This window comes from Hypanus sabinus, chromosome 4, assembly GCF_030144855.1.
Source record: "Hypanus sabinus isolate sHypSab1 chromosome 4, sHypSab1.hap1, whole genome shotgun sequence".
Classification (NCBI taxonomy): domain Eukaryota; kingdom Metazoa; phylum Chordata; class Chondrichthyes; order Myliobatiformes; family Dasyatidae; genus Hypanus; species Hypanus sabinus.
Genome location: NC_082709.1, coordinates 163,618,841 through 163,646,518, shown reverse-complemented (window position 1 = coordinate 163,646,518; position 27,678 = coordinate 163,618,841). Strand labels below are relative to the sequence as shown.

Sequence of the window (27,678 nt, the reverse complement as noted above, 5' to 3'; positions counted from 1 at the left end):
GCTGTTCCCTCTATCTGATTAGTTCTGGAAAGGTGTGAACTGACAGATGTCCGATGTAGAGGCGGCGACTGGTGTTCATTCAGAATAATTCCAACAGAACATCAGTGCCTCTGCTGAGCGACACCATGAGACATAACATTCTCAAAATGAGGACCCTGCAATTAACGCTAATCGGTGTCCATTTAAATAATAAAGGTAACATGGAATCCCCAAGCCTATCAAAATAAACTTGACAGGTTTAAACGGAAAGCACCAGGAGAATGTCTTACAAAGAGTGGATTGCTTGAGAAAAAACACAAGGAACACTTAATGATTAACAACAATTAACCTATTGTGGTATTCTTAAAAACCTCAGAGCCCAATGCTCCCTGGTTCCCATCATGTCTGAAGAACTCATTACAGATGATCTGACTTCTCCACAATGAGTTACTACCCTACAGACTCTCTTCCCCACCTCTATTCTTCCACTGACCAAAGCAGCAAGGACTTAATATTCTGAGTGACATCAGCTATTACTGCTGCTGTTCATTTTCTATCCTCACATCTCTTTACCACATTTTCATGCTGCTCTCAGTAACTAGAGCTGAAAACATGATGAATGTTTGTTGAAGCCCCCAGCTCTAATACATCAACACCACCCTTGACTCCACCTTTGTCTCTGATTTGACACTCTACTCATCCAAATGGAGCATCAGGAGTATTCTTTGGCTAATTATTGAGAAGAAGGCAGAGCTGCTGTGTCTCAGAAGTTATCCAGGTTCAATCCTTTCCCTTGGTGCAGTAGGGCAGAGTTGATGGTTGTGTGGATACCCACTGATGCTGCAGTTTCCTCCCACATCAACTGGCAACTCTAAATTGCCCATTATATGAGGGTGAGTAGCAGAATCTGCTGGGGAATGTGGAGAGAATAAAATATGTTAGGGCAGGATCAATATGAAAATGGGTACTCCATCCCCAACATGGACATTTGGGCCGAAGTGTGTGTTTCTGAGTTTCTCCTCTGTATGATTTTTATGAAGCCATCGTATTTGCGCCCGCCACAAATTCCATTCCCTAGCATTGGCCCCACTCCACACTCCGGTCACTGCTATGAGACTGAACTGAGCCATTCAGAATCTTAGAGTTGTATTTAATGCCAAGACAAGTTGCTTCCAATCATTCTACAATTTCTGTTTAACCCTCTATTGAATGTTGAGAGGGGAGAGCCTCGGAATAAAACAGAGATGGGAAGGAATTTTTTTTGCCAAGGTGTAGTCAATCTGTGGACTTCATTGCCACAGATGGCTGTGGAAGCCAACTCATTGGGTATACTTAAGCAGAAGTTGATAGGTTCTTTTGATTAGTAGGATCATCAAAGGATATGGGAAGAAGGCAGGCAAATGGGGTTGTGACAGATAATAAATCAGCCATGTTGGAATGGTGAAGTAGATCTGATGGTCCAAAAGGCCTAATTCTGCTCGTGTCTTATGGTGTTCTTATATCATCATCCAATTTCAACCCTTACTCAGCTCTTTGGTTAGCTCTGGAATTGTCAGCGCATTTCTTGTTAGGCTGTGTAAACGAGAGCATAACCTAAAGTCCGCTGCCCATGTCCTCGTGACTCAATCCCCATTTGCTCATTGTTCCAGTGCATGCTATCCTGATGTGCAGTCAACTCAATTTTCAAATTCTCCTACTTGTTTTTAAATGTCCCTATGACACTGCCCCGGCCCATCTCTACAACCACTTCCACACCAAGCCTCTCTAATGCTGCCCTCACTCGAGGCCTCAGGATATTCCAGGCACTGCTGATGGTCAATGTACTGGTTTAGCCACCTTATGAGACAGACCTGTCACTGGGACACTGACTGCTGAGCACTTCTAATGACACAGGTGCTGCCTTGCTTACCAGTCACTAGAGAGGATATTCTACCCGCGAGCATCAGCTACCCCTGCAGTTATGAGTTGAGTGGTCATAGCTGACAGCAGAATGGGAATCTAATCACTAACTCTGCACTCATAGGCCTTTGATCTTGTGAAGGTTCGAGGTCAAAGACCTTACCTATTAGTAATTTGCAGGCAAGCCTCCTGAAGTTGGGTAACATGATGCATTGTTATTGGTAATGATGCCTGTTTGGATCTCTGCGTAAAGCAACTTGGGCATTTGTAAACGTTGTGCTGGCGTTCAAGAATATAGGCTAAGATCGTAAAAAATAAGTCTGTGTTTGAACTTCAGAAAAGTTAGCTCTGAATTTAGGTAGGCAAAAATTTGCAGAGATTTTGTGTGAGGGAGCCTAGGTTCACCACAAATGTATCTGAACCTTACTGACAAAGCTGTCATGTTTATTAGTTACAATTTGAAATATAAATTATAAACAATGTGGAAACATTGCAATTTAAGGCTAAGAACAGAGTAAGCAGATGATGTGTTTTAAGTAGCTCTGAGTCACAAAGAGTTGGCAGTTTTCCGTGGTATCAAATTAATATGATATCAAAAAGTGCCACCTGAGGCAATTCTAGCCTGGAAATTATTGTCATTTTATTGCACGGATGCTCAACATGTTCGCATTAAATTATTTTCTCCGTGTCATTAAGAAGTGAAGATTTTGATAAAAGTGCAGTAAATGCTTGCATGATGGCATTAGTGACAGTATTTTGTAGCCTAAAGTCATTACAAGGGATTTATTCTATAAAAAGAAATCCAGTTAGCTGGGATAGCAGGAGGATGGGGGAGAGAAATAAACAATGAGGAATGCTCAAGCACAATAACACCCAGTGTGTATTCTTTTTGCCACCTAGGTTGACTGTGTAAGTGCTCCCTGGTCGTAAAGTTTAATTACCACCGGCTTAAAGTAATTAAACACAGTGGGTTAATCGTGTCTCCACCTCCAGTAATACAAAATCTGTTAAATGGGCACAGGTCCCAGTTCCAACATGGCCCGTTCCAGCTTCACTGGATTTAACTGCTCACTCATGAATCCAATGTTTTATCCTTGTAATTAAATGCTGTACTTTCAAGTGGATTAATGCTTGCCCATTAGCCAATATTTTAAGCAGTAATTCCAACACACACAGTATTGCTTTCTGTTTCTCTCGGTGAAGATTACAAAGCTGCATCACAGTGAAAAGTAAAAGTATTTTTTAATGGAAAGTCAAAAAGGCTTTTACAGTCTAATTGATTTAACTTTTCTGCAGGTCCTTTGCTGGACTGCTGATTTCATCGTTTCTCTAACACATTTCCCCAGTTCCTCAAAGGCTCCACAACAGTAGACAGCAACATTCACCAAGGAATTCTGTGGCTGGGAAACTGGCTTCAGAAACCTTTACGAAGGAATACAACATGAAAATGAGCATGATAAATATCTCCTTTGTCACTTCAATAGTAGAACATCATTCATCAGTTCAAGAGGGAAAAGATTAAGTTGCAGCTCAGTGTTTAACATACTTGTCAAGTTCGTGCTTTTACGAAAATGCCTGCACTTCTAATGTGATTATAAGATCACTTGTTTGGTTAGTAACCATACATAACCTGGTTTAGCAAATCAAGAAAGCAGTCTCAGTAAACCAGCCATCACAATCAAGGTCTTCACCGCCCCCCCACCCCGGATATTCTCTCTTCTCCCCTCTTCCATTGGGCAGAAGATACAAAAGCCAGAAAGCATGTACCACCAGGCTCAAGGACAACTTCTATCCTGCTGTAACCAGACTCTTGAATGAAACGATGAACTCCTGAGCTCTAATCTACCTTGTTATGATCTTGTACTGCACTCTCTCTGTAGCTGTTACACTACATTCTGAATTGTTATTGCTTTACCTTGTTCTACCTCAATGCCTTTTTGATCTGTATAAACAGAATGCAAGACAAGCTTTTCATTGCATCTTGGTATGTGTGACCATAATAAATCAATATCAATTTTTGAATGTGACTTATGACAAAGAATGAAGATTATCTAGTGAAGATCACAAGGTTCCCACTCCTTCCTGTAATTTAGAAGATTCCATCTGGCCTGCCTATATATCCTAAACTTACAGCCACTCTTATCACAAACTTATGCCTTCTTTATAAGCAAGGTTGAATCAAGTTGTGCACAGGAATAACTCTAAAGAAAATCACTAATACCATTTATTTAGTTTCAGTCCAAGAAACTGGAATGAGAAACATTTGTATCTGACTCTCTGAAGATGAGCCTGATGGAACAGTAAAGAGGTACAAATTCAAGTAATTAAATTCAAGTAAGAGCATTCAAGTAATACTGTCTGGCTAGGAATTGATTAATTTAATGTATTTCTGAAACATGCATGAATCAAGCTGCCATCTTTCCCCTTGGACCTGACCTGCCCTTGGCCTATCTTCTGCCTCAACATTATTACTCTGAAGTCTTCTAATATCTTGAAGTTTATCAAATTCTGTCTTGAATGTGATCACTGATCAAGCCCATGCAACCCGCTGGTTTGAGAATTCCAATCACTCATCACCATCTAAGTGAAGAAATGTTTTGTTATTATTTCTTTCTTAAGTGGACGAATTGCTGCTATTTTATGAACCACTTACCCCCTCCCCCAAATCTGGAATCCTTAGATGGGGGGGTGGGGGTCATCCTCCCCAACTCCCCACATCTATACTGTCAAACCTTCCCAATGAGGTTACATCTCATTCTTCTATACACTAGTAAGAAGCCTGGCCCACTCAATCTCTTCTAATATATTTGGACATGCCTTCTTCTGGAGCAGTAAATGCTGCTATAAAACAAACAGCCAGAATATTTCACCTGGGTAGCCTCCAACCTGATGGCATGAACATCGATTTCTCTAACTTGCAGTAATTTCTCCTTCTTTCCCTTTTCTCTTTCTCTATTCCCTATTCTGGTTCCCCTCTCACCCCATCTCTTCACCTCCCTCTGTGTCCCTCCTCCTTCCCTTTCTCCCATGGCCCACTGTCTTCTCCTATCAGATTCCTTCTTCCTCAGACTTTTACCTCTTCCACCTATCACCTCCCAGCTTCTTACATCATTCCCCCCATCCGCCATACAGCCTCCATCCCCCTCATCTGGTTTCACCAATCACCTGCCAGCTTGTTCTCCTTTCTCTCCCACATCTTCTTATTCTGTTTCCTTCACCCTTCATTTCCAGTCCTAAAGAAGGGCCTTAACCTGAAACATCAACTGTTTATTCCCCTCCATAGATGCTGCCTGACTTGCTGAGTTCCTCCAGCATTTTGTCTGAGTTGCTCAAGATTTTCAGCATCTGCTTGTGTTTAACCAGCCAGGACTATTGTTTAACAGGAGTGGAAGCCAAACCAATTTTATTCAGCATTCTTATTCCATATACGCAGTTTTTGCATTTATTTTTACAGGTAATTATTACTGAGTGCCAAGGATTCTGAAAAATCCTTCATCTCCGGAGAAGGACACAGCTTCAATTATTCCCTATTGCAGCAAAGCACTCCATGAAAACCCAACAGAACGTGGAAGCCCTTTCTCATTCAGACCTCTCCCATTAGCCACTAACAATGCAAAAGGGGGAATCATTCATCATAGTCACATGCCCTGCTGTCTGCTGGCAATCCCCACACTGGACACTAGGTCCTTGGTCAATAGCTCACCAGCAGCGCTTATGCTGAAATAAAGGAGCACAGGTTAAATTCTTTACTGCGCAACAACAGTGGATGAAGGAGAAACACAAGCATGGCCTTTCATTGCTGCTTGCAAGGAACAGAGAGAACAAAGCTAGCAACAAAAGTTGTGACAGCAACAGAAAAATGCTTTGATGTTATGAGAATAAGAAAACAGGTTTTGTTGCTCAATTTAACCTTTTGTTCAGTATGAACATCATATAAATGATGTGCAACTGTATGTAGTCTATGGGGATATTGCATTAAACAGGTATTTTTCTATTGGCCCTCTTGGCATCATGTTATAACTGCAAATAGGAAATGGCTTCAGTTAAAACCTGATAATAATGTTGTAAATTGTAGTTATTAAGTAATTCAGAAATAAATCAGATGAATGAATTTAATATTACAATTTTCAAACACATTTTCCAGTTTCTCTGATTTGCTTTTCATATTCAAGACTCAAAGTTGTTCATTGTAATTCTTCAGTATACAGGTGTAAGTGAGAATGAGATGATTACAAACAAGAGAAAATGTGCCGACGCTGGAAATCAGATCAGCAGACACAACGTGCTGGAGGAACTCCGCAGGCCAGGCGGCATCTATGGAAAAGAGGACAGTCGACGTTTCGGGCTGAAACCCTTCAGTGGGACTGGAGAAAATAAGACTATGTAGATTTAAAAGGTGGGGAGAGGGAAGAGAGAAACACAAGGTGATAGGTAAAATATGCAGGGGGAGATGATTATTTCTCTGGATCTGATGCAGCACTAAAAACAAAAATAAGAATAAAACATAATAAACAGATGTAAATCTAAGCTATGAAAACTGTTGACTGTGGCTATACATAAGATTAGTTTCTATACGTGCAATGATTGTATGTACATAAAATGACGCCTGGTGCAGGGTTATCTCAACATGAGGTGACTCTGACAGGAAAAGATAAAGTGACAAAGTTACTCTTGGCAAAATAAACTCTTGCAGGTAGCAGCAGGGCCCATGAAAACACAGCAGGAGAGTGACTATGTCAGTATAGGTATGAAGTGTACACTGTAAGTGTAAAGTGGCAGTGTATGGGAGGTGAAAAGTACTAAAGGGCTGTAGAAAGGAGTGGCTGATGTGGATACAGTGGTGGTGGGGATGTGTGATCGCATGGATTAATGGGTGGAGGTATTGATCAACCTGATAGTTTGGGGGAAGTAACTATTTTTGTGTCTGGTAGTCCAAGCAAGAATGCTACGCAGCCTCTTCCCTGATGGGAGTGGAATAAATAGTCCATGAACAAGGTGGGTGAGATCTTTCATAATATTTCTGGCCTTTTTCTGGCACCTTTCTGTATATATGTCTGTGATGATGGGTAAGCTGATGCCGGTCATGCAATGGGAAATTATCAATGGGATCTACCTGTTGTAGAGCACTTATTCATTATTCATGATGAAGTTATCATTCTCTCTCCCTTCCCAAGGAAAGCTAGTCCTTTGGAATCAGATGGGGTGCCCATCTCAAAATGAAAATGCTCAGGTCAGGATTTATTTAAAAATATGGCAAGGTTTTCCAATGTTTGCTAGTTTACAGCAGCCTGTAATGTGGTGAATGAATCTTCAAAAATATTGGATATAAAAAAAATCATGTTTGACAAGAATCTCTCGAGCATTCTTGAGATGGTAACTTGCAGAAGAGCTACAGGAAGCTAGTGAATGCCCTACTTTGGGGTTTCAAATTGCCTTTGATGGGGTGCTGCCTATTTATTAAACAAAATGGGAGCACAAGGGATCGGGGCAATGCGTGGTTGTGGAATGAGGACAGTTCAATGGATTGAAAACAAACAGTAGGAATATAGAGGCCATTTCAGACCACTGAGGTGCTGCAGGGATCAGAGCTGGGGCCTATGTCTGTGGATGTGGGAGACCGATTGTAATATACTTAATTTTGCAGATAATACACAGTTGGATGGCAATGTGAGTTGTCGGCAGAATAAAGAGAGGATTCAAAGAATAGAAACAGGCAAAATGAATGGGCAAGGACATATGTAATGCTGATAGAAGCAATGGAAATCTGAGGTATTTTTAATATATCAAAAGAAACTGAGAAAAGTTAGTGTTGAGAGAAATACTATTGTACTGAGGTCACCTCTGCATTTGTAAAACCAAACACAGATTGATGGATCGCTCTGCTGAGCCCCGCATTCAGTCTGCTGGAGTGACTCAGAGATTCCTGATGCTTGCAACTCTAATTCACAATCACTTCCTCTCTCTCTCTCTAAACTTTCTCTCTGTGCCCTACTGCAGAACAGGTTCAAGGGGCTAAATTACCCTTGAGTAGAACATTTAATCCGTCTCCAATAAGACCAATTTGTTATCTATTATAATTCACTTCACAATATTAATCCACATTCTACCATTCCAATTAGATAGCTATTACACTAAGCCTTACATTATCAATCAGAAAAATCTTCCACTACATTGAGTTATAGTCACAGGAAGTGCCAAACCATCCACCAGTAGGCTCGATCCTATAGAATGCCAACCAGGTTCCCACCCAGATTGTCCTCTGCACTTTCTTCACCCCTGTTCTACACACACAACATTGGCATTTCCTTCCTGCATGGTAGGCTGATGAAACTATTGACAAAGACGCTTTAAGATATGAGTACAGAGCATCATTTTTGCTCTGTTTAATATATTCCGGAGTCATTGCCTGTGAGTGTTGGTCACTGAGTATTATGGAATGGTTATTGTTATTCTTTCATCCATCCAGTGCTGGGCAATAGGACCATCTTTAAGAATAATATTCCACAATCTGTGTTATTCAGAGAGAAGGAGATTAGGTCTACCATGTTGATGAGGCAAAAGAGGAAGCATTTAGAAACTAGGCAGGAGTGATGCCTTAACTGAAGAAAGGATGAAACAACTTCCACCTCCACTGGTAACAATGAATCATTCCTCACACATCATTTCTGAATCACTGCCGATTGGCATTATACCAGATAGTACAAAGCTTCCTTTCCTGGCACTACCCCATTAATCTGTCACAGTTTCTTTAAAACAATCTATTATTCCACTTCACTTTAGATCTGAAAATTAATTCCACGAATTGCTCCAATGAGATCATGGTTATATTCTTCATCCATGCTGAAGATGGTTATACAATGTTCATGACACAAAGTGCCACCATGACAGTTCACATGACTACTAGTTCAGAACATTGACATCGTATTAGATATGGAAATCACTCCAGCAATACCATTTGTTACTCTCTTGTGGTATTTCAGCAGGTACTAGAAAGCCTGATGTTAGCAGAAGAGGCTTAAAGAACTAAACGTTCTTAGTTTCTACAGATCTTCCTTCCCTCTCTGGGCCCTCCAGAGAAATTTTACTTAAGTGTTAATAAACCTTTTGTTGAACCTCGTCTGCTATCTGACGCTGTTCTGCTTTCTACTGTTCACGACTTCTGCTCCCCAGAAGTATTAATCAGAAGCTCAGATGAGGTTTGCAATGTAAAATCCCATCGGCCTCAAGGTCAGAATCAGTATCAGAACCAGGTTTACTATCACTAACATATGTTGTGATGGCAGCAGAACAAAGTTCAACGTAAGTTTATTATCAAAGTACATATGACACCAAATACGACTCTGAGGTTCAATTTTTGTGGGCATACTCAAAAATTCTATAGAATAATAACCATAACAGAATCAATGAAAGACTTGGGTGTTCAACCAGTGTACGAAAGACAATGGACAGTGCAAACACAAAAACAAATAGATAATAATAATCTATAAATAAGCAATATTTATTTTTTGAGAAAATTAAATGAAGAGTCCTTAAAAATGAGTCCATTGGTTGTGAGAACATTTCAACGATGGGCCAAGGGAAGTTGAGTGAAGTTATCCCCTTTGGTTCGAGAGCCTGCTGGTTGAGGGGTAACAAATCTTACTGAACCTGGTGGTGTGAGTCCTGAGGCTCCTGTACCTTCTTCCTGATGGCAGCAGTGAGAAGAGAGCATGTTCTGAATGGAAGAGATCCTTGATGATGGATGCTGCTTTCCTCCAACAGCATTTCATGTAGATATGTTCAATGATGGGGAAGGTTTTACCCGTAATGAACAGCTGTATCCACTACCCTTTCTGTAGGATATATATATATAGACCGATAGATAGATAAATAGGTAGATATAAAAATTAAATCAATAGTGCAAAAAAGGAGCAAAAATAGTGAGGTTGTGTTCATGGGTTCATTGTCCATTCAGAAATCAGATGGTGGAGGGGAAGGAGCTGTTCCTGAAACATTGATTGTATGTCTTCAGGCTTCTGTATGGCAGTAATGGGAAGAGGGCATGTCCTGGGTGGAAGAGGTAGTTGGTGTTGGATGTAACAAATTTGCTACTCAACATGGTTCCCAGCATGACCAACATTCATGTAGATAATTCAAGTTAAGGTGATATGGATCATCTTCAGGGATCTGAGCTGCAGTGTAGATAAGACGTATTTGTCACCCGTACATCAGAAACAACGAAGCATACAGTAAAATGTATTGCTTGCGTCAATGACCAACACATTTCCAGGATAATGCTGGGGGCAGCCAACAAATGTTGCCATGGTTCCCGTGCCAACATAGCAAGCCCACAACTCACTAACACTAACCTGTATGTCTTTGGAATGTGGAGGGAAATTGGAGTACACAGACATACGCAGTCACGGGGAGAATATACAAGCTCTCTGCACCCACAACTGTGTAGTTATGCACAGCTCAAATACCATCTATAAACTTGCTACACCTGTGGTTGGCAGAATGTCTGATGGTAATGAGAAGGCATACGGGAAGAGAGATAGACCAGCTGGATGAGTGTGTCAAAACAACAACGTCAGTAAGACCAGGACCAAGAATCCTCATCAAAGGATCAGCAGTGGAGAGTGTGAGCAGTTTCAAGTTCCTTGGTGTCAACATCTCTGAAAATCTATCTGGGCCCCAACCTATTGATACAATTACAACAAAGGCACGACGGCATCTATAGTATACTTCATTAAGAGTCTATAAATTATAATAAGAAAAGGTAAATTAGAAAAGTAATTCAAAAAGAGAGAAAAACAAAAGAAAGAGACGAACAGCGAGGTAGTGCACATGGGTTCATTGTCCATTAAAAAATCTGATGGCGAAGGGCAAGAAGCTGTTCCCAAAACATTAAGTGAGGAGTCTTGGTATGTCACCAAAGAGTCTTGCAGATTCCTACAGCTGTACCGTGGAGAGCATTCTGACTGGTTGCATCACTATTACCACTTGGCATAATTTACTTATTATGATTTAGTTATTTATGGTTTTATATTGCTATATTTCTACACTATTCTTGGTTGGTGCGACCAACCCAATTTCCCTCGGGATCAATAAAGTATGTCTGTCTGTCCGGTATGGAGGGGTCACTGCACAGCATCGGAACAAGCTGCAAACAAGCCAGCTCCGTTATGGGCTTGAGCCTCCCAGCATCCAGATCATCTTCAAAAGGTGATGCCTTAAACAAGCTGCATCCATCATTAAGGACACCCATCACCCAGAACACGCTCTTTTCTCATTGCTACCATCAAGGAAAGCTATTGCAACCTGAGGACACACACAACGTTTTGGGAACAGCTTCTTGCCCTTCGCCATCAGATTTTTGAATGGACAATGAACCCATGTGCACTACCTCGCTGTTCGTCTCTTTCTTTTGTTTTTCTCTCTTTTTGAATTACTTTTCTAATTTACCTTTTATATATTTCTTATTATAATTTATAGTATTTTTATTATGTATTGCAATTTACTGCTGTCACAAAACAATATACTTCCTGACATATACCAGTGATATTAAATCCGATTCTGATTCCAATTAAACCTGATTGGCAATGTAAAGCATTACACTAACTACTACGCTACTGTTCCACCCCTACGGTATGGTGCCATTAATTTAGGCTTTCAGTTAAATGAACACAAAATCTAAACTACTTCAGCATAAACAAATCCACAAGGGCATGCGACAGGCCTGTCAACCGTTGGGATTACATCAGCTACATCCAAATAAACATGGCTAGTCTCTGCTAATCTGAAGCACAACTTGCCAAGGAGGCACACTACACCTTTCATTGGCAGTGAAGTGGTAACATTTCTTCTTTTAACACCACCTGTCAGTCCCATAAATACTGAGGTGTTCAGTTGCAGTGTTCCATAAAGATAAACATTAGTGTTATTTGTCACATATACACCGAAACATGGAAACATACAGTGAAACATGTCATATTGCATCAAATCAAATCAGTGAGGATTGTTCTGGTCAGCCCACAAATTTCACGACACTCTTGGCTTCAATGTAGCATGACCACAACGTACTTCCCCGAACTGAACATCTTCGGAATTTGGGAGGAAACTAGAGCACCCAGAGAATGCAGAGGCAGCAGTGGGAACCAAACGCTGATCTTACAGCCGGTGCGGTGAAACGTTACGCTAAGCGCTTTGCTACCATGCCGCCCGATATCACATCTGAGGTTTTCCACGGAACAGCTTGAAGCAGGCTGTTCCAGTAATCTATTGTGATAACTAGAGGGCTGTGGGATTAATGCTGTCAGCAGCTCACAATGACCTTGACAGGCCAGTGGAGAACAGTGCCCTCAGGACCTCAGTTTTTTGAACAAAGGGGCCATAGAAAGCCTTCATGGCTGAAGTCAAGCAATTCTGGCAAAAGGTCGCCAGGGAGCTTTGAGTACAAAGTGACATTACGTGAGTGCAGTTGAGAAATTTATGAACTTTTGGGAAAGCTGAAATGCTGGGAAATGAAATCTTGTGGACTGACAGAATATACACGGAATTCAACCTTTCAGTTTCATGCACTGGCCATTCAAATAGTGTGATCTTAGCAAAAGGCTTTGAGAAACAACTGGCTGAGTAAACAGGTCAGAGAGATCGAAAGGCCAGCTAAAGATGAATTCTGTATGAAGACAGAAATCATTTGGGGGAATATTACTCTGGAAAGTAGAGTTTCAACCAACTTTAACTTATGATAATATTTTAAATAAAGGAATATTAATACTAAGGGTTAGAAATAGGTTTGAAAAATTACCAACAATTCACTTGTTCAATCATAACAACTGTTATCAAGGAAGCTCTAGTGCTAAATTATCCTAAGTCAGAACAAGACACACAAAGTGCTGGAGGAACTCAACAAACCATGGAAATGAATAAATAGTCAATGTGTCCAGTCGAGACCCTTCATCAGGACTGGAAAAGGAGGTGGAAGAAGGCAGAATAAGAAGCTGGGGGAAGGAGAAAGAGTAAAAGATAGAAGATGTTAGGTGATGTCAGGTAGGTGGGTGAGGGGCGATGAAGGCAGAAGCTGGGAAGTGATAGGTGGAAAAGGCAAAGGGCTGGAGAAGAAGGAATCTGATAGGGGAAGACGGTGGGCTATGGGAGAAAGGGAAGGAAGAGGTTCACCAGGAGGAGGCAGTAGGCAGGTCTGGAATGGAGGAGAGGTAAGAGGGGAGTCAGAGTGGGGAATGAAAGAATGGATAAGAAATAACTGACTTGGTGGTGAGCTCCCAGTGCGTAGATGTGAGGCTTTCAATGCTCCTCTTTGACTGGATGAGTGGCAGAAAGTCCCAGGAGTTAATGCGATTGTTACACTTCAATAAGAGATTTTTTATCTTGTTCTTTGTCCACTTTCCCATAACACGTCACAAAACAGTTAACTTGCTATGAAAGTACAATATGTAAAGTGCCCACTATTTAAACATGGTGAAAATAAATGGGTTTACAAGGTATGGCTAAACCTCTTCGATGTTAAGCAGTGGACCAAATACCAAGTGCATCTAAACCGTCTTTTTTTAACCCAGCATCAATGGTAAATCAAGGAGCAGAATGGGCAATTCAGTTTGCTGGGATCTGACCAAGTTTGTCTCCCACTTCCTCTTTTCAAGGTGGATGCCTAGAATTTTAGAAGTGGCTCACACCTGTGAATATTTTTTTTTATGTGCTTTTAATTTCAACAAGCTGAAAGAACAATTTTAGTTACATCTTCTTGCAACCTGAAATATTTCTATGAAATATTTCTGAGAACAGGTGCAACCAATTCTCAGAGGTTAGGATTACATCTCAAGTGTTTCTGAATGACTGGCACATTGACATGATCATGCATTCTTCACCCTCCCTTGAAAATGTTTGTGAGATGTAGCAGGTGGTGTTATAGGAAATAAATAAGAAAACGGAGTTAAATTTCTGAGCTGGTAGCAACTTTGTTGTTTAAGGGACATATCAGAATATACGTAACCATATTGTCTTTACAGTTACTTCCATTAGTTTTAAAATTTCAACCAAGTTCACGCTTAGGCACTGTGTTATGTAATACAGAACAAGCCCATCCTAAATGAATTAAGATCTATGATAGAAAGATAAAAGCTACCATAATATTCTCTGGAGCCTACATAAGTTCTACACTCAATAGCCACTTTACAGGGTACAGGAGGTACAGTAAGTACAAATTTCGAACTTTTAATTTCACTATCTTGCCTTAAGGATTACCATTCAATGGGCTCAAACTTACTCTCTGAGCTATCACCATATATAAGATGAGCCATTGAAAGCTTCTATCCCCTCCAATTGTACTATATTAATGTATCCTTCAGACACATCTCGGAGAAGACTGTCCAATAGGTGACACGTTTCTCCTTCACAGTTGGCACTGGCCCAGCTCAGACCCAACATTACAACAGGAATCAAGAGCAGCAATATGTTGCTTTAACCCAGGTTCATGTGATGTGTGTATTTTAAGTGACTGTTAAGGGTGGTATGATAGAAAATAAGATCAAATTGATTAAAAGCTGCCGTTCACCACCTGCTGCTTTAGGGCTTCATAACTAGTATCTTTCTGTGAACCTTGCCTGGGAAGAATTAACATTTCCTGGCACTGTCTCTCCACCTGCCTGCAATTGTTGGCTTCTCAATCATTTAGTATTCCAACCCACATGAAGTCCAAGAGCAATTTGAGCACTGCACCTTTAACACTGACGCACCAGCAAATCATTTAACAGCAACTAATTCAGAACCCCTGCTCAGGGATTTGTGAGCTGTGCCCCCTTAAAGTGGTTAAGAGACTATAAACCGTTTGCAGGCTCATCAGTTATCATACTGAGGATGGGGAAAGAGAAGAAAGGCTAAGATATCAAAATAATTTTGCATTAACAATTCTGAGACAATGAATAAGAAAACATGGGATATTGTTCCATTTGGTATGGTCATGGAAGACTGATTTTACATTTGTATATCAAGGCTCTGACTTGCTACAGTGCCCAGGTTGAATCACAGTCATTCTGGGAATTCATCTGACCATTTGCAGTCACGAAGTGTACATGGACTGACGACACAACTCATTCATCAAACGTAACTGCCAGATTATTTTGATCATTGCCCAGAAAAGCAACTGGGTGCTCTGAAAACCTCAATGTTGCTGCCCCCTAAGGAAGGGCACAATTCCCACTCAGACACCTTCTTTTCCTTACCCCTTTTCCAAATGGCTCAAGCCCAAGTTGCCCACTCTGACTTCAAATATCCCCAACTGCCCTTGACCTCCAATTCCCACCTATTTCTGATCCCAGAATGAGACCTGATCTGTCCAACCAGTGAGTCCGGGATTCTCCCACATCACCCCAGACTTACCCCTAGACTCAGTTCATGACCTCCAAGTGCAGAGGGGAAACTGTGTGGACCATGCAGCAGCACAAATTGCCTTGAGCCCATTGCATGGTTGAATTCTACTGTGATAAGCCCATAGTAAAACTATAATCGGCACATCACACCAATTACTTTCAGCTCACCTTCCCCAGCACCACTGAACTGCAAACCCAAAATCATTTGTTTCTTTCATTCTTTTATGTAGGTGACTATTAATTTTAATATTAACTAATGATTTCAGCACAATTTTTTAAAATGAATTTAAAAATAGAAATATTCTATGTTTAGTATTCCTACTTCTATTCCCTTTCCTCTTTTTTTGTTCTAATTGCGTTCTTTCTTGTAAAAATTCACCCTAAATTATGTTTCATACAAGGTTTTCCTGTGACTGCCGCTTATATGCTATGTGTTAGTGATGCTGCTGCACGTAAGATTTTCATTGTAGCTGTGCACACATGTACTTACCAATAAGATAATAAACAACTTTGATCATCTCTTTGCATCTCCTTCCCTATCAGTGCTGTGTTAGAAGCAGCAGTATTATGATATGATTCACATTTGTGTTTTAAAAGGTGGGCAGCCCAATTGAGTAAGAATGGCTAAGTTAGGAGAATTTTGATTGGTCAGTCAGAAGAGACCGCAGATCAGAACCCCATACCTAGCCTGTGCCTCTCCACTGTAAGACTGAGGGATAGCTGCAATGCCGGAGTTCTTCATTAAGGCCTTAAACTGGGACATGATGATGATGATCGACATGGCTGTAAGCAATGATTTTTACTTTAATACCATCCCTCAATTAAGGATTTTATCAAATAACTAACAGCTGTCTGGACTCGAACAATTTATGTCAGGAGCATCCAAAGACAGTCAGACTTTGAATTAGTACACACAGTCTGAGATTTTTGTGGCTGCATTGTAGCAGTCTGCACAATTTGCAGTCGATCAGTTAAAGAAGCACTGGCCACATGCATCATACTGGGAGTACTCCTCCTCCCTGCAGTTCGGTAGTGTTTCCAATATTACAATCAATCCCAAAGGACTTCACAAAGGTGCAAGCATACAAAATTTGACATCAAGCCTTATAACAATTTAGAATAGATGGTCAAAAGCTTGGTCAAGGAGATAGGTTGTCAGATGCATCTTACGAGCAGAAAGAGAGCTGAAGAGGAAGAGAGAAAGGGGAGTGAAATTCAGACCTGAAGGTATGGTTGGCAGTTGTGCAATGATTAAAACCCAGGAAAACAAGGGAGCGGAAGTGAAAGAAGTGCATATGCCTGAAGGCAGTGTGATGGAAGTAATTAGAGTAAGAGAGTGATGATTCTAGACTTACTAACAAGCTTGACAATTTTAAAAGCGAGATGTTGCATACCATTGTATTGAGCTGAAAGAAGCCTGTTGAAAAGGACTTGATGAGCTTGGACATAGGCAGTGGTGTTTTGAATATTCTTAAAATTAAGAATTTCTTGTAAAGGGATTCAGGCCTTCAACATTGTCTTTTCAATCATGTGAAATGGTCTTACTTCACCACTAATATTGAACTGTCTTGGAGTAAGAAAAATGGCTGCGTGCTTCATATGAGTTACATTTTGAAGTAACACAATCTGTATCAAGCATGTGAGATGTTTCTAAAAATTATGCTGATATTGTCATAAGGTACGAGTTTCAATAATTACATAGGGAGAAGCACTGTCAAAGTCCTGAGGAAGGGGCTCGGCCTGAAACATCGACAGCGCTTCTCCCTATAGATGCTGCCTGGCCTGCTGTGTTCCACCAGCATTTTGTGTGTGTTGTTGTTTCAATAATTATATATTTGTTTGTTTATTAAGTGCCATGTCCTACGATGAAGGCGATCATGGTCCTTCTGTGACCAAGTTGTTCTTTCCAAGTTCTTCTACAGAAGTGGTTTGCCGGTTTGCCATTGCCTCCTTCTGGGCAGTGCCTTTACCCCAGCTCTTACCAATATTCTTCAGAGCTTGTCTGCCTGGTGTCAATGGTCTCAGAACCAGGAATTGTGATATACACCAGCTGTACACATGGCCCTGATCAAGGGGCTAAGCAGGTACTACACATTGCCCAAGGGTGACCTGCAGGCTAGTGGAAGGAAAGGAGAGCCTTACACTTCCTTTGATAGACACATATCTCCCCACACACCCATAAACATATATACAAGATGTTTGTAAAATATATAACTCATGGAATCATATTTTATGTCCAGATTTTTTAGAACTATACTGGACAGCAATCATCCAATGAAATGTTCCAGCAGTGTGTCAGGTTTTAGGTTCCTGTGGCAATGGAAGGAATTGGTATGGAAAAGGCTGCAAGATAAAGTTCTCAAAGCTAACCAGTCTACAGGGACTCCTATCAGTGTGCTGACGAGGATAGAGTAAACACCCTCAATTACACTCTTCACATCACTTATACAAATCCCATCAACTAACGAAAGAAATGAGATATAGGGTTAAAATGTTTTGGGAAAGCGATTGTCGTAAATAATAAGGGGTGAGAGTCGGTAAGTGGATAATTATCCAGTGCAGTTGTATGATGCGCTGCTTCCTCGTTCAAATACCATTAGAAAATTGACAGTGTGTTCAGTTTAACTCTCCAAACATTTATAATAAACTACACTTATTTCATCAGGAAGTGGAATAAGGGTAAATCTGCCAGATGTCAATGGTACTTTGCTTTGTTGTGAGTGAATCTATTACCATCCATGGATATTTAGATATCTGCCTTGTCAGTGTGTCTGTACTTTGAGTCATAATCATCTAGTCAAAGGGAGATACTGCATGAAAACAAGTTTTTCAGCCCACCAATTCCATCCAGAACATCAGGCAGCCCTTGTTGCACTAATCCTATCCTTACCCATTTTATTCCCCTCTTTGATGGGGTATGTGCTTAATACGAAGCAGACCTTAACCACATGCATTAATATGTCACAGATATAGCACTTCCAGCAGAAGTGGATATTTACCCTAAAACAATCAAGTAATGATGGTATTTTGAGAAAAAAAATGTCTCAAAAATATATTAAATGATGTAGTTTTTGAAGTTGCTGTTCGATTATTAAAGAACTACCTTGCCTAAGGCTAATGAAAGGCAAACACTTAACCATGTCAAAATAAAAACTTCAAAGTATTTAATGCCGAGAAGTGTTTTAAGTCCCAAGATAGTTCTGGGAACTCAACTCATACAGTTCTCAAGAATCAATAACACTCCTGTCATTCTTACCCAGGCTCTTTGGACCTCACAAATCCCATTCGTGAGTAATTAGAATTTCTTGAGAATGCCAGATGTGACCTAGAATTACCTCCACAATATTACTGAAGAACTGATTTTTCTTCTCTCTCTCTCAGCTTATGCAATCAGGCAACTAATTTTAAAAAGTGACCTAAAATGTCGCTGGAAGCACTAAAGCAAAGTCAGCTGTTATGAAACAGCAAGGGTGAAACAGAACAGTTCTGTGTATTAATGTTCCCTTCTTAACAGAATGAACTCTGCATATCTGTTGAAACTGATAACACAGTTCTTAAAACAGTTCAAAAACTTTTCAATTGGCTGATGGAGTTTTTTCGCAAATTATAACTTATATAATTGTTACCTTGACATGTACTTCCTCTTTCTTCATATCCAGCATTACACAGGCACTTCCCTATTGGCACTAGCCATTCTCCATCAGTGCTGCAATACATCCTGGGTGGGTCCTCCTCCTTGGAGTGATTTACACAGGAACCGCGCACCTCCACAAGAGACAGAGAGTCCACCCCAGGCACCGTGTCTGGGAACATAGCCAAGTTCCTGGTGATGAAAGGACACTTTTTGAAGAAGACTCGCACTGACACTAAAGCGACACAGGCACCAACATCTTGAAAGGCCAAGTAGAATCCTTTCTTGTTGATTGGTCCGACCTCACGGACCTCAGTGTTCAGCTTAAGGATTCGGTCTCCCAGGTCCATCTGAGTGAAACTTTCATCTGCAGCAATGGTGTCAATCTTCACAAACTGACTTTCTCTGAACTTGACAATGTGATCTTCATCAGACTCCATATAATAAAGATTGAATGTTTCTTTACAGGAACCCAATACAAGAGGGATGCTATTGCAATCTCTCAAAGTGAACTTAAGTTCCACATAGACCTTCTGAGCAGAATTCCGTGGAATCCAATTTGTCCGCAGCCAATTGTTCTGGCTGGCTTCCATCACATTGCAAACCTGGTAGGTACGAATAGGTATGTAGTGTTCATCCACTCCGCTGATTTCTTCCCACTGAAAGGAAAAGAAAATAATGATAAAATAATAATTCTCAGCAAGCCTAATATGTGCGGGGACAAATTTCTCTTTCGATTGATAGATTTAGCTGGATTGTCATTATATCCAACTATCTGAGTGAAAATCTTTCAAAGAATCATAAGTTTAACAATCACAAGCAAGTTGCCAATAGAATGAATAAATAACTGGTGTAATTAGAGGCTTGGCTGCTGACATATTGAGTAAATACTGTACCACATCTCGTTAGTACAGCAGGCTTAATTATTATGATCCCATTCCCTCCTCACTCAGCTACACACAATACACACTAGTCCTTCCTCACCATGACTGGGACACCACGGTAGCATAGCGGTTAGCACAGCAGTCTTACACCTCAGAGTTTGGAGTTCAATCCCAACGCTCTCTGTAAGGAGTTTGTACGTCTTCTGCATGGAACGCGTGGCTTTCCTCCAGGAGCTCTGGTTTCATCCCATGGCCCAAAAATGTACCGATTAGTAGGTTAGTTGGCCATTGTAAATTGTCCTGTGATTGGGTTAGAGCTAAATTGGGAGTTCCTGATGGCAGAGCTCGAAGGGCCGATAAGGCCTATTGTGCACTGCATTTCTAAATAAAGAAAATAATAGTCCAGGTACAATCATTAAACTGTTGCCATAAAGTTCATGCTTAAAATAGTGGGAGGACGTCCTGGGATCGGTGATGGGTGATGGTTCTGTGGAATTAAGCAGCTCTATTGATGGAGATGACCCAAAAATGCAAATTTTTACATGAAGCTTTCAAAAGCATTGAAATCAGGGTCTCTCTCACACACTGCCAATGATGTACCAGAAATTCAGTAGGCTAGCCTGCAGATCTTGGTCTACCAATCACCTCAGGTAAGAAAATACCTGAGTCCAACAAATAAGACAATAAGTAATCTCCAGTTGGGTGACGCCTGGTCTGGATTTCAGCCTTCATTTCTTCAGGCACCAACCAAATAGGTGATGCATTATATGAACAAGCCCAGTTCCAGATTAGTGGCTTGTGTCAGGACACCCATTGCATGCCTACGTTGTATGGACAACTCAGTAGTGGAATTTAAACAGAAATGAACCAGAAATGGGATGTCAAGATGTTCCAACACATCTGACAGCCATTTCAGCACGTTGGAAGTATGCTCATAATCATAGTGAGAGGAGAAGGTCACAGTGGCATAGCAGTTAGCATCACAGTTTGTAAGGAGTTTCTATGTTCTCTTAGTGACATGGGTTTTCCCTGGGTGCTCCAGATTCCCCCCCACCATGTTTCAAATACATGCAGCTTACTAGGTTAATTGGTCACAAGCGTGTGACAGGGTGGCAGGGGCTCATTGGGCCATAAGGGTCTGTTTCCATGCTGCATCTCTGAATAAAATAAATAAAAATATGCTCGCCAATACACACACAGCGACTGCCCATGAACAGCAATATGATGGATAAGGTGTATCGTAGGAAAGGCGGACGGATGACTTCAGAGCATGGATCAACACTTAGACATGATATTGTAACCATCAGTGGGACCTGCTTGCACGAGGGGCAGGACTGGCAGCTCAATACTCCGGAGTTCTTGTGTTTCAGAAGTGATAGAGTGGGATGGATTAAAGGGATGGGGTGGGGTTACTAAGCAGGGAAAATGTCACTGCAGTACTCAGTCAGGTCAGACTGGAGAACTCGTCTAGTGAGGCTTTATGGGTGGAACTGAGGAATAAGAAAGGTATGACCTGGTTAATTGGGCTAGATTAGACACCAGCCATGAGTCGGCAGGATTTAGAGGAACAAATTTGTACAGAAAGATCGCAGGTTGTTTCTTAATTGTACATATGATCTTTTTACGTTCTATCGCTGAGCAGCAGTGAACCATCTGATTGACCTATCAGGGTTCTCTTTGGGAACTAGTTGACTTGATCAGCATTTCTGATCTGGCTATTGGTCACGATTGCACTTAATAAAAAAAAAAGAAATATAAGGTTGTGACAGTAGTGATTTTAACTTTCCACTTATTGACTGGGAATCCCATACTGTAAAAGGATGGGATGGGATAGAATTTGTCAAATGTGTTCAGGAAAGTTTGCTTAATCAGTATATAGAAATCCTGAGGAGAGAGTGTGTAATGCCTGATCTCCTATTACAGAATGAGACAGGGCAAGTGACAGAAGTTTGAGTAAGGGAACATTTTGCATCTAAAGATCATAATGTGATTAGTTTCAAAGTAATTATAGAAAAGGATAGATCTAGTCCTTGGGTTCAGATTCTAAATTTGAGAAAGGCCAATTTGGATCGTGCCAGAAAGGACCTGGCAATTGCAAATGAGGACAGGTTATTTTCTGGCAAAGGTGTACAGTACTTGGTAAATGGGAAACCATTAAAATTGAAATTTTGAGAGTACAAAGCTTATATGTGCCTGTCAAAATAAAAGACAAGGATAACAGGTTTCAGGAATCCGAGTTTTTGAGAAATATTGAAGCCCTGGTTAAGAAAAAGAAGGAGCTGCATAGCAGGTATAGGCAGGTGGGGTAAAAAAAGAGTTATTTGAGGAATATAAGAAAACACATATAATGCAAGAGAACACATAAAAAAAGAAATCAAGAGGGCTAAAATAAAGCATGAGGATTCTCAAGGTGAAGGAGAATCCAAAGGGCTTCTACAGATATGTTAAGAGCAAAAGCCCGTCAGTGGTAGTAGATGGTTGCCCCTCTGACTGGAGGCCTGTAACTAGTGGAATGCCACAGGGATCAGTGCTAAGTCCAATGCTGTTTGCCATTTATATCACTGATCTGGATAATAATGTGGTTAACTGGATCAGCAAATTTACAGCTGACACCAAAATCGGAGATGTAGTGGACAGCAAGTGAGAGTGTAAAAGCTTACAGAAGGATCTGGACCGGTTGGAAAAATGGGCTGAAAAATGACAGATGGATTTTAATGCAGACCAGAGTGAGGTGTTACACTTTGGGAGGACCAGCCTACAGATGTCTTACACAGTAAGGATAGTATGATAGAACAAAGGGATTGGGAATATAGGTTCATAATTCATCGAAAGTGGTAAAGTTGTAAAGAAAGCTTTTGGCATATTGACCTTCATTGTTCAAAATATTGATTACAGGAGTTGGAATGTTATGTTGAAGTTGTATAAGACGTCAGTGAAGTCCCATTTGAAATATTGTGTACAGTTTTGGTCATCTAACTACAGGAAACATGTATGTGAGATTAAAAGAGTACAGAGAAAATTTATGAGGATATTGCCAGGACCGGAGGACCTGAGTTATAAGGAAAAATTGAATAGGTTAGAGCTTGATTTCCTGGAACATAGAAGATTGAGTGAAGATTTGGTAGAGATATACAAAATTATGAGGGGTATAGATAGGGTAAATGCAAGAAGGCTGTTTCCACTGAGGTTGCGTGAGACAACAACTAGATGTCATAGACTAATGGTGAAAGTTGAAATTTTTAAGGGGGACATAAGGGCAAACTTCTTCACTCAGAGGGTCATGACAGTGCGGAACAAGCTGCTAGCACAAGTGGTGGATGCAATTTTGATTTCAACATTTAAGAGAAGTTTGGATCGATACATGGATGGGAGGGATATGGAAGACTATGGTCCAGGTGCAGGTCGATGCGAGTAAACAATTCAAATTGTTTGGCACAGATTGGATGGGCTGAAGGGTCCTGTTTCCGCACTGTATTTTTTTATGACTCTGTGATAAACACCATATTCCTAATGTAGGAATTGTATATTAATTGAAGAATAAACCTTGCTTGGGCCTCTGGAGCTAATTTCCCATTTCTCCTTTGAAATTATCGCATAGCATGCTTTCTGTCCACCTGAGTATGAAGATGGGATCCTGTCATTTATGAATAGATAATGGTGGTCAGAAACCATTAGATAATGTGGGGAGTGCAAGCTCAGAAGTCTCATTTTCAGAACCATTTCTGGCTTTACTCCTCCAAAATTATATCTGCTCAGGAATGTCAACATCGGGTTCAAATCAATATTAAGGCAAAGAATTCTGTACTCTGAGGGTTTGTGTCATCTGGCAAGGAAGTCTTGCAATGTGTGCAGTGATAACATTGTGTCACCGATTGTATGCTTTAGATTCAGTCATCGAGAGAAATCCCTTTTGTTGACTTTGCTTTGATATGAGATGATGATTGAATGGATCTCACTGCAGCAGATGCTCCACTGCTGCAGGGGAAACTTGCATTTATCACATTTCAGAAGACAATAAACAAAGCTTTGGAGTTTAACTAGATAAACGCAATCTATAACCACCAACCCTCGCCCAGACCAAGGTGAGAACATAGGTCCATAGAGTCCAGAAATAACAAGGTCCATTTGAGTGCAATATTCATACTCATTCCCCCTAATTCTACAGGAGTCCTTACTTCCTTTCTATAATTGTAGGCAGTATAAACAGAGTGCGCATTCAGTTTTCCCTGTCCATTCATTCCTTTTATTGATATTGACAAATCTTCCTATCTTCATCACTCCTCCATTGACACAGATCACACCTTCACTCTCCTCATTGACAGAGGTCACACTTTCATAAGACTACAGATAAACAGAATTAGTCTATTTGACCAATTGTGTCTGTTCCACTATTCAATTGTGACTGATTTTTTAATAAAACCCATTCTCCCAATCACTTAACCACTTTACCAATCAAGAACATATCAATTTCTGCCTTAAATAACACCCAATGATTTGGCCTTCACAGCCCTCTTGCAATGAATTGCACAGATTCATTCCCTCTGAATGAAAAAATTCCTCCTCATCTCAGTTTTAAAGGGACGTCCCTTTATTCTGTGACTGTGCCCTGGACTCTCCTACAAATGAAAACAATCTCTTCATATCCAGTCGATCCAGGCCTTTCTATGTTTGGTAGGTTTCAATGAAATCCTCCTTTATCCTTTTGAACTCCATTGAAACCTACCATACTATTCATTCCAGAGCTATCAAACACTCCTTATACATTAAACCTTTCATTCCTGATATAATTTTTGAACATCTTCTGGACCATTTCCAAGGCCAGCTCATCTTTTTTTCAGATACATGGCCCAAAGTTGCTCACAAGATTACAAATGTGGTCAGTCATTGCCTTCTAGAGCCTGAGCAATACATTCTGGATTTCATACTTATAGTCCTTTTGAACCAAATATGAACATGGTATTTGACTTCATAACTATTGACTTTGCAAATTAATCTTTAAGGAATCTTGAAGTAGGACTCCCAAATCCCTTTGCACATTCAATTTCTGGATTCTTTTCAATTTATAAATTTGTCTATGTTTTCATTTTTCTAACCAAAGTGTATAACCCAAACTTCCCAAAAGTGTGTTCCATCTGCAGTTTCTTTGCCCGTTCTCCCAACCTGCCCAAATGCTTCTGCAGAATTCCTATTGCTGCCACACGGCCAGTTCATCCACCATCTTGTTGTCTTCAAACCTGACCACAGTTGACAAAGGGAACAATCCCAATTGACAACGAGCACAATCCTCATTAACAAAGAGCAGACCATCACTCCTCATAAAAACAACAGATTCTGCAGATGCTGGAAACCTAGAGCAAAACACATCAAATGCTGAAGGGACAGACAGTTTGGGCATCTTCCTGTGGAGGGGAACAAACAGTTGCTATTTCAGGCTGAGGTCTTCATTATTGACAGAGATCACACCTGCACTCTTTCATTGCTAAAGACCATTAAATTCCTCCTGATATGGACAGAGATCACAACTTCAATCCCCTCATTTGCAATGACCACATCTATACTCTCTCAGACACAGATCACATGTCACTTTCCTCATTGACAGAGATTACACCTCCATTAGTTCTATTGACTCCCCTCACGTTCCTTACTAAAACATACACTCAGTGGCGAGTTTATTAGGTAACTCCTGTATTTAATAAAGTGCCCACTGAGTGCATGCCTGTGATCTTCTGCTGCTGTAACCTATCCACTTCAAGGTTCATTGTGTCATGCTTTCCATAAAACCAGAGCACCATAAAACACAGGAGCAGGATTAGGGCTCAGCCCATCAAGCCTGCTCCACCATTCCATCATGGTTAATTTATTATCCTTCTCAACCCCATTTTCCTGCCATCCCCCCATAACCTCTGACACCCTGACTAGTCAAGAACCTGTCAACCTCTGCCTTAAATGTAGCCAATGGCTTGGCTTGCACAACCATCTGTGGGAAAGAATTCCACAGATTCACGACCGTCCAGCTAAAGAAATATTTCCACATCTCTGTTCTAAATGGACGTTTCACAATTCTGAGGCTGTGCTCTTGAGTCCAAGATTCTCCCACTATAGGAAACATCTCCACGTCCACTCTATCCAAACCTTTCAATATTTTATCGGTTTCAATGAGATCCCCTCTCATTTTCCTAAACTGCAGCAAGGACAGCCCCAGAGCCATCAAGCACACCTCAGATGTTAACCTTTATATTCCCAGAATTATTCTCATGAACCTCCTCTGAACTCTATTCATTATCAGCATATCTTTTCTTAGATAAGGGGCCTAAAACTGCTCACAGTACTCCAAGTGCAGTCTCATTAGTGCCTTTTAAAGCCTCAGCATTATATCCTTGCTCTTGTATTTTAGTCCTCTGGAAATGAATACTAACAGTGCATTTACCTTCCGAACCACTGACTTAACTGTAAGTTAACTCCCAAGTCCCTCGACGCCTCTGATTTTTTAATTTTCTCCACATTTACAAAATAGTCCATGCCTTTATTCCATGCACATCCCTACAATATATTCCATCTGCCACTTCTTTGTCCCTTCCCCGAATCGGCCTAAGTCCTTTCTGCACCCACCCTGCTTCCCCAACACTACCTGTCCCATTGTAAACAAGGTGGGACAGTGGAAATATGATTGGATGAGCACTAACCAATGAGGTGGGATGGATGATGGGGCTATAAATACCACCAAACTGGACATGTCCAGGCATCATACCTGATGAAGATGGCAGAGTTTGTCGTTGAAACCTCAGTTAAAATTGTGGTGTGATGCTCACAGCCCCCAACAAAAGATAACAACATGGTTGTTAAACGCGGAGCGAGATAGTAAGTTGGAGTATCTATTGCACTGGCGATAGGCCTTGGGGGAAACTCTCCTTATGTATCCTAGGGAGCCCTTAAAATCTTGGTGGTACTGGTGCCTGAGGCAGATGTGTCTTGCAGATGTCTGTTGGCAGTCTGGATTTCTTCAGTAAAGTGGAGGTCACCCTCCCCGTTGAATCCATGGGATCCTGCTGTAGAACCCTGTAGGCAGAATCGTCCAGAATCTGTTGGACATTCCTGTGGTACTTGTCCGAGGATATCAGCACCGTTACTTTTTCTTTGTCCACTGGTAAAATCATGATGGCTGTGTTTCGCCGTAGTGCCTGGCGGGCCAATCGCTCCCCTTTAGCAATGTTTGGTTTTGAAGGCTATGCTGACCTCTATCCTTAGCTCTTCTATGATACTTTTTAGATTGCTTTCCCGGCTCGGTCAACGTAATCCTGATAAGGTGTAGCTCCGGGGACCAGAGCGAAGTTTACCCTCTTGGCAACGACTGATCTAGTTGTCTTGTTAATGCTTTGCCCAGTTTGATTAATGACAATCCTTTCTGGGTCCAAATTAGAGAAAAAGAATTTTATCAAAGACAAGGGTCTTATTCTAGGTAAGAAGTGGAATTTGTCTGTGAACAAGGTGGGACAGTGGAAACCTGATGGGATGAGGATGAACCAATCAGGAGGGACAGATGACAGGGGTATATATACACCGGACTAAACTTGACTAGTCATCATCCCTGATGAAGATGGAAAAGTCTGTCGTTGAAACACTAGTTAAAATCAATACCTATACCCAGCTGGCAGCCCAAGAAGAGCTTATTCATGATATACGCTGGGAAAGCACTAGATCCCATAAGCACCTCATTTGTTCCTACTTGCACCTAGTTCTTTCTCTTAACCAAGGCCTCAATACTTCTTGAACACCAAGGTTCTCTACAATTGTTGTCTTTACCTTTTATTCTGACAGACACATACAAGCTTTCTATTCTCAGAATTTCACTTTTGAAGGCCTCGCACTTTCCAAGTACACCATTGCTGGAAAACAGCCTGTCCCAATCCATGCTTGCCCA

General features: G+C 40.9%; 1 protein-coding gene across 2 annotated transcripts in view; it reads right to left on the bottom strand.

Annotated features, from left to right (window-relative positions):
* Positions 1-27,678, bottom strand: part of epha3 (eph receptor A3) — a 268,476-nt gene that overhangs the window by 187,012 nt on the left and 53,786 nt on the right. For both annotated transcript variants that reach the window (XM_059968667.1, XM_059968668.1), the window contains exon 3: positions 18,872-19,535. In XM_059968667.1, the coding sequence (XP_059824650.1) occupies positions 18,872-19,535 (664 nt within the window). The remainder of the gene's footprint in view (positions 1-18,871; positions 19,536-27,678) is intronic.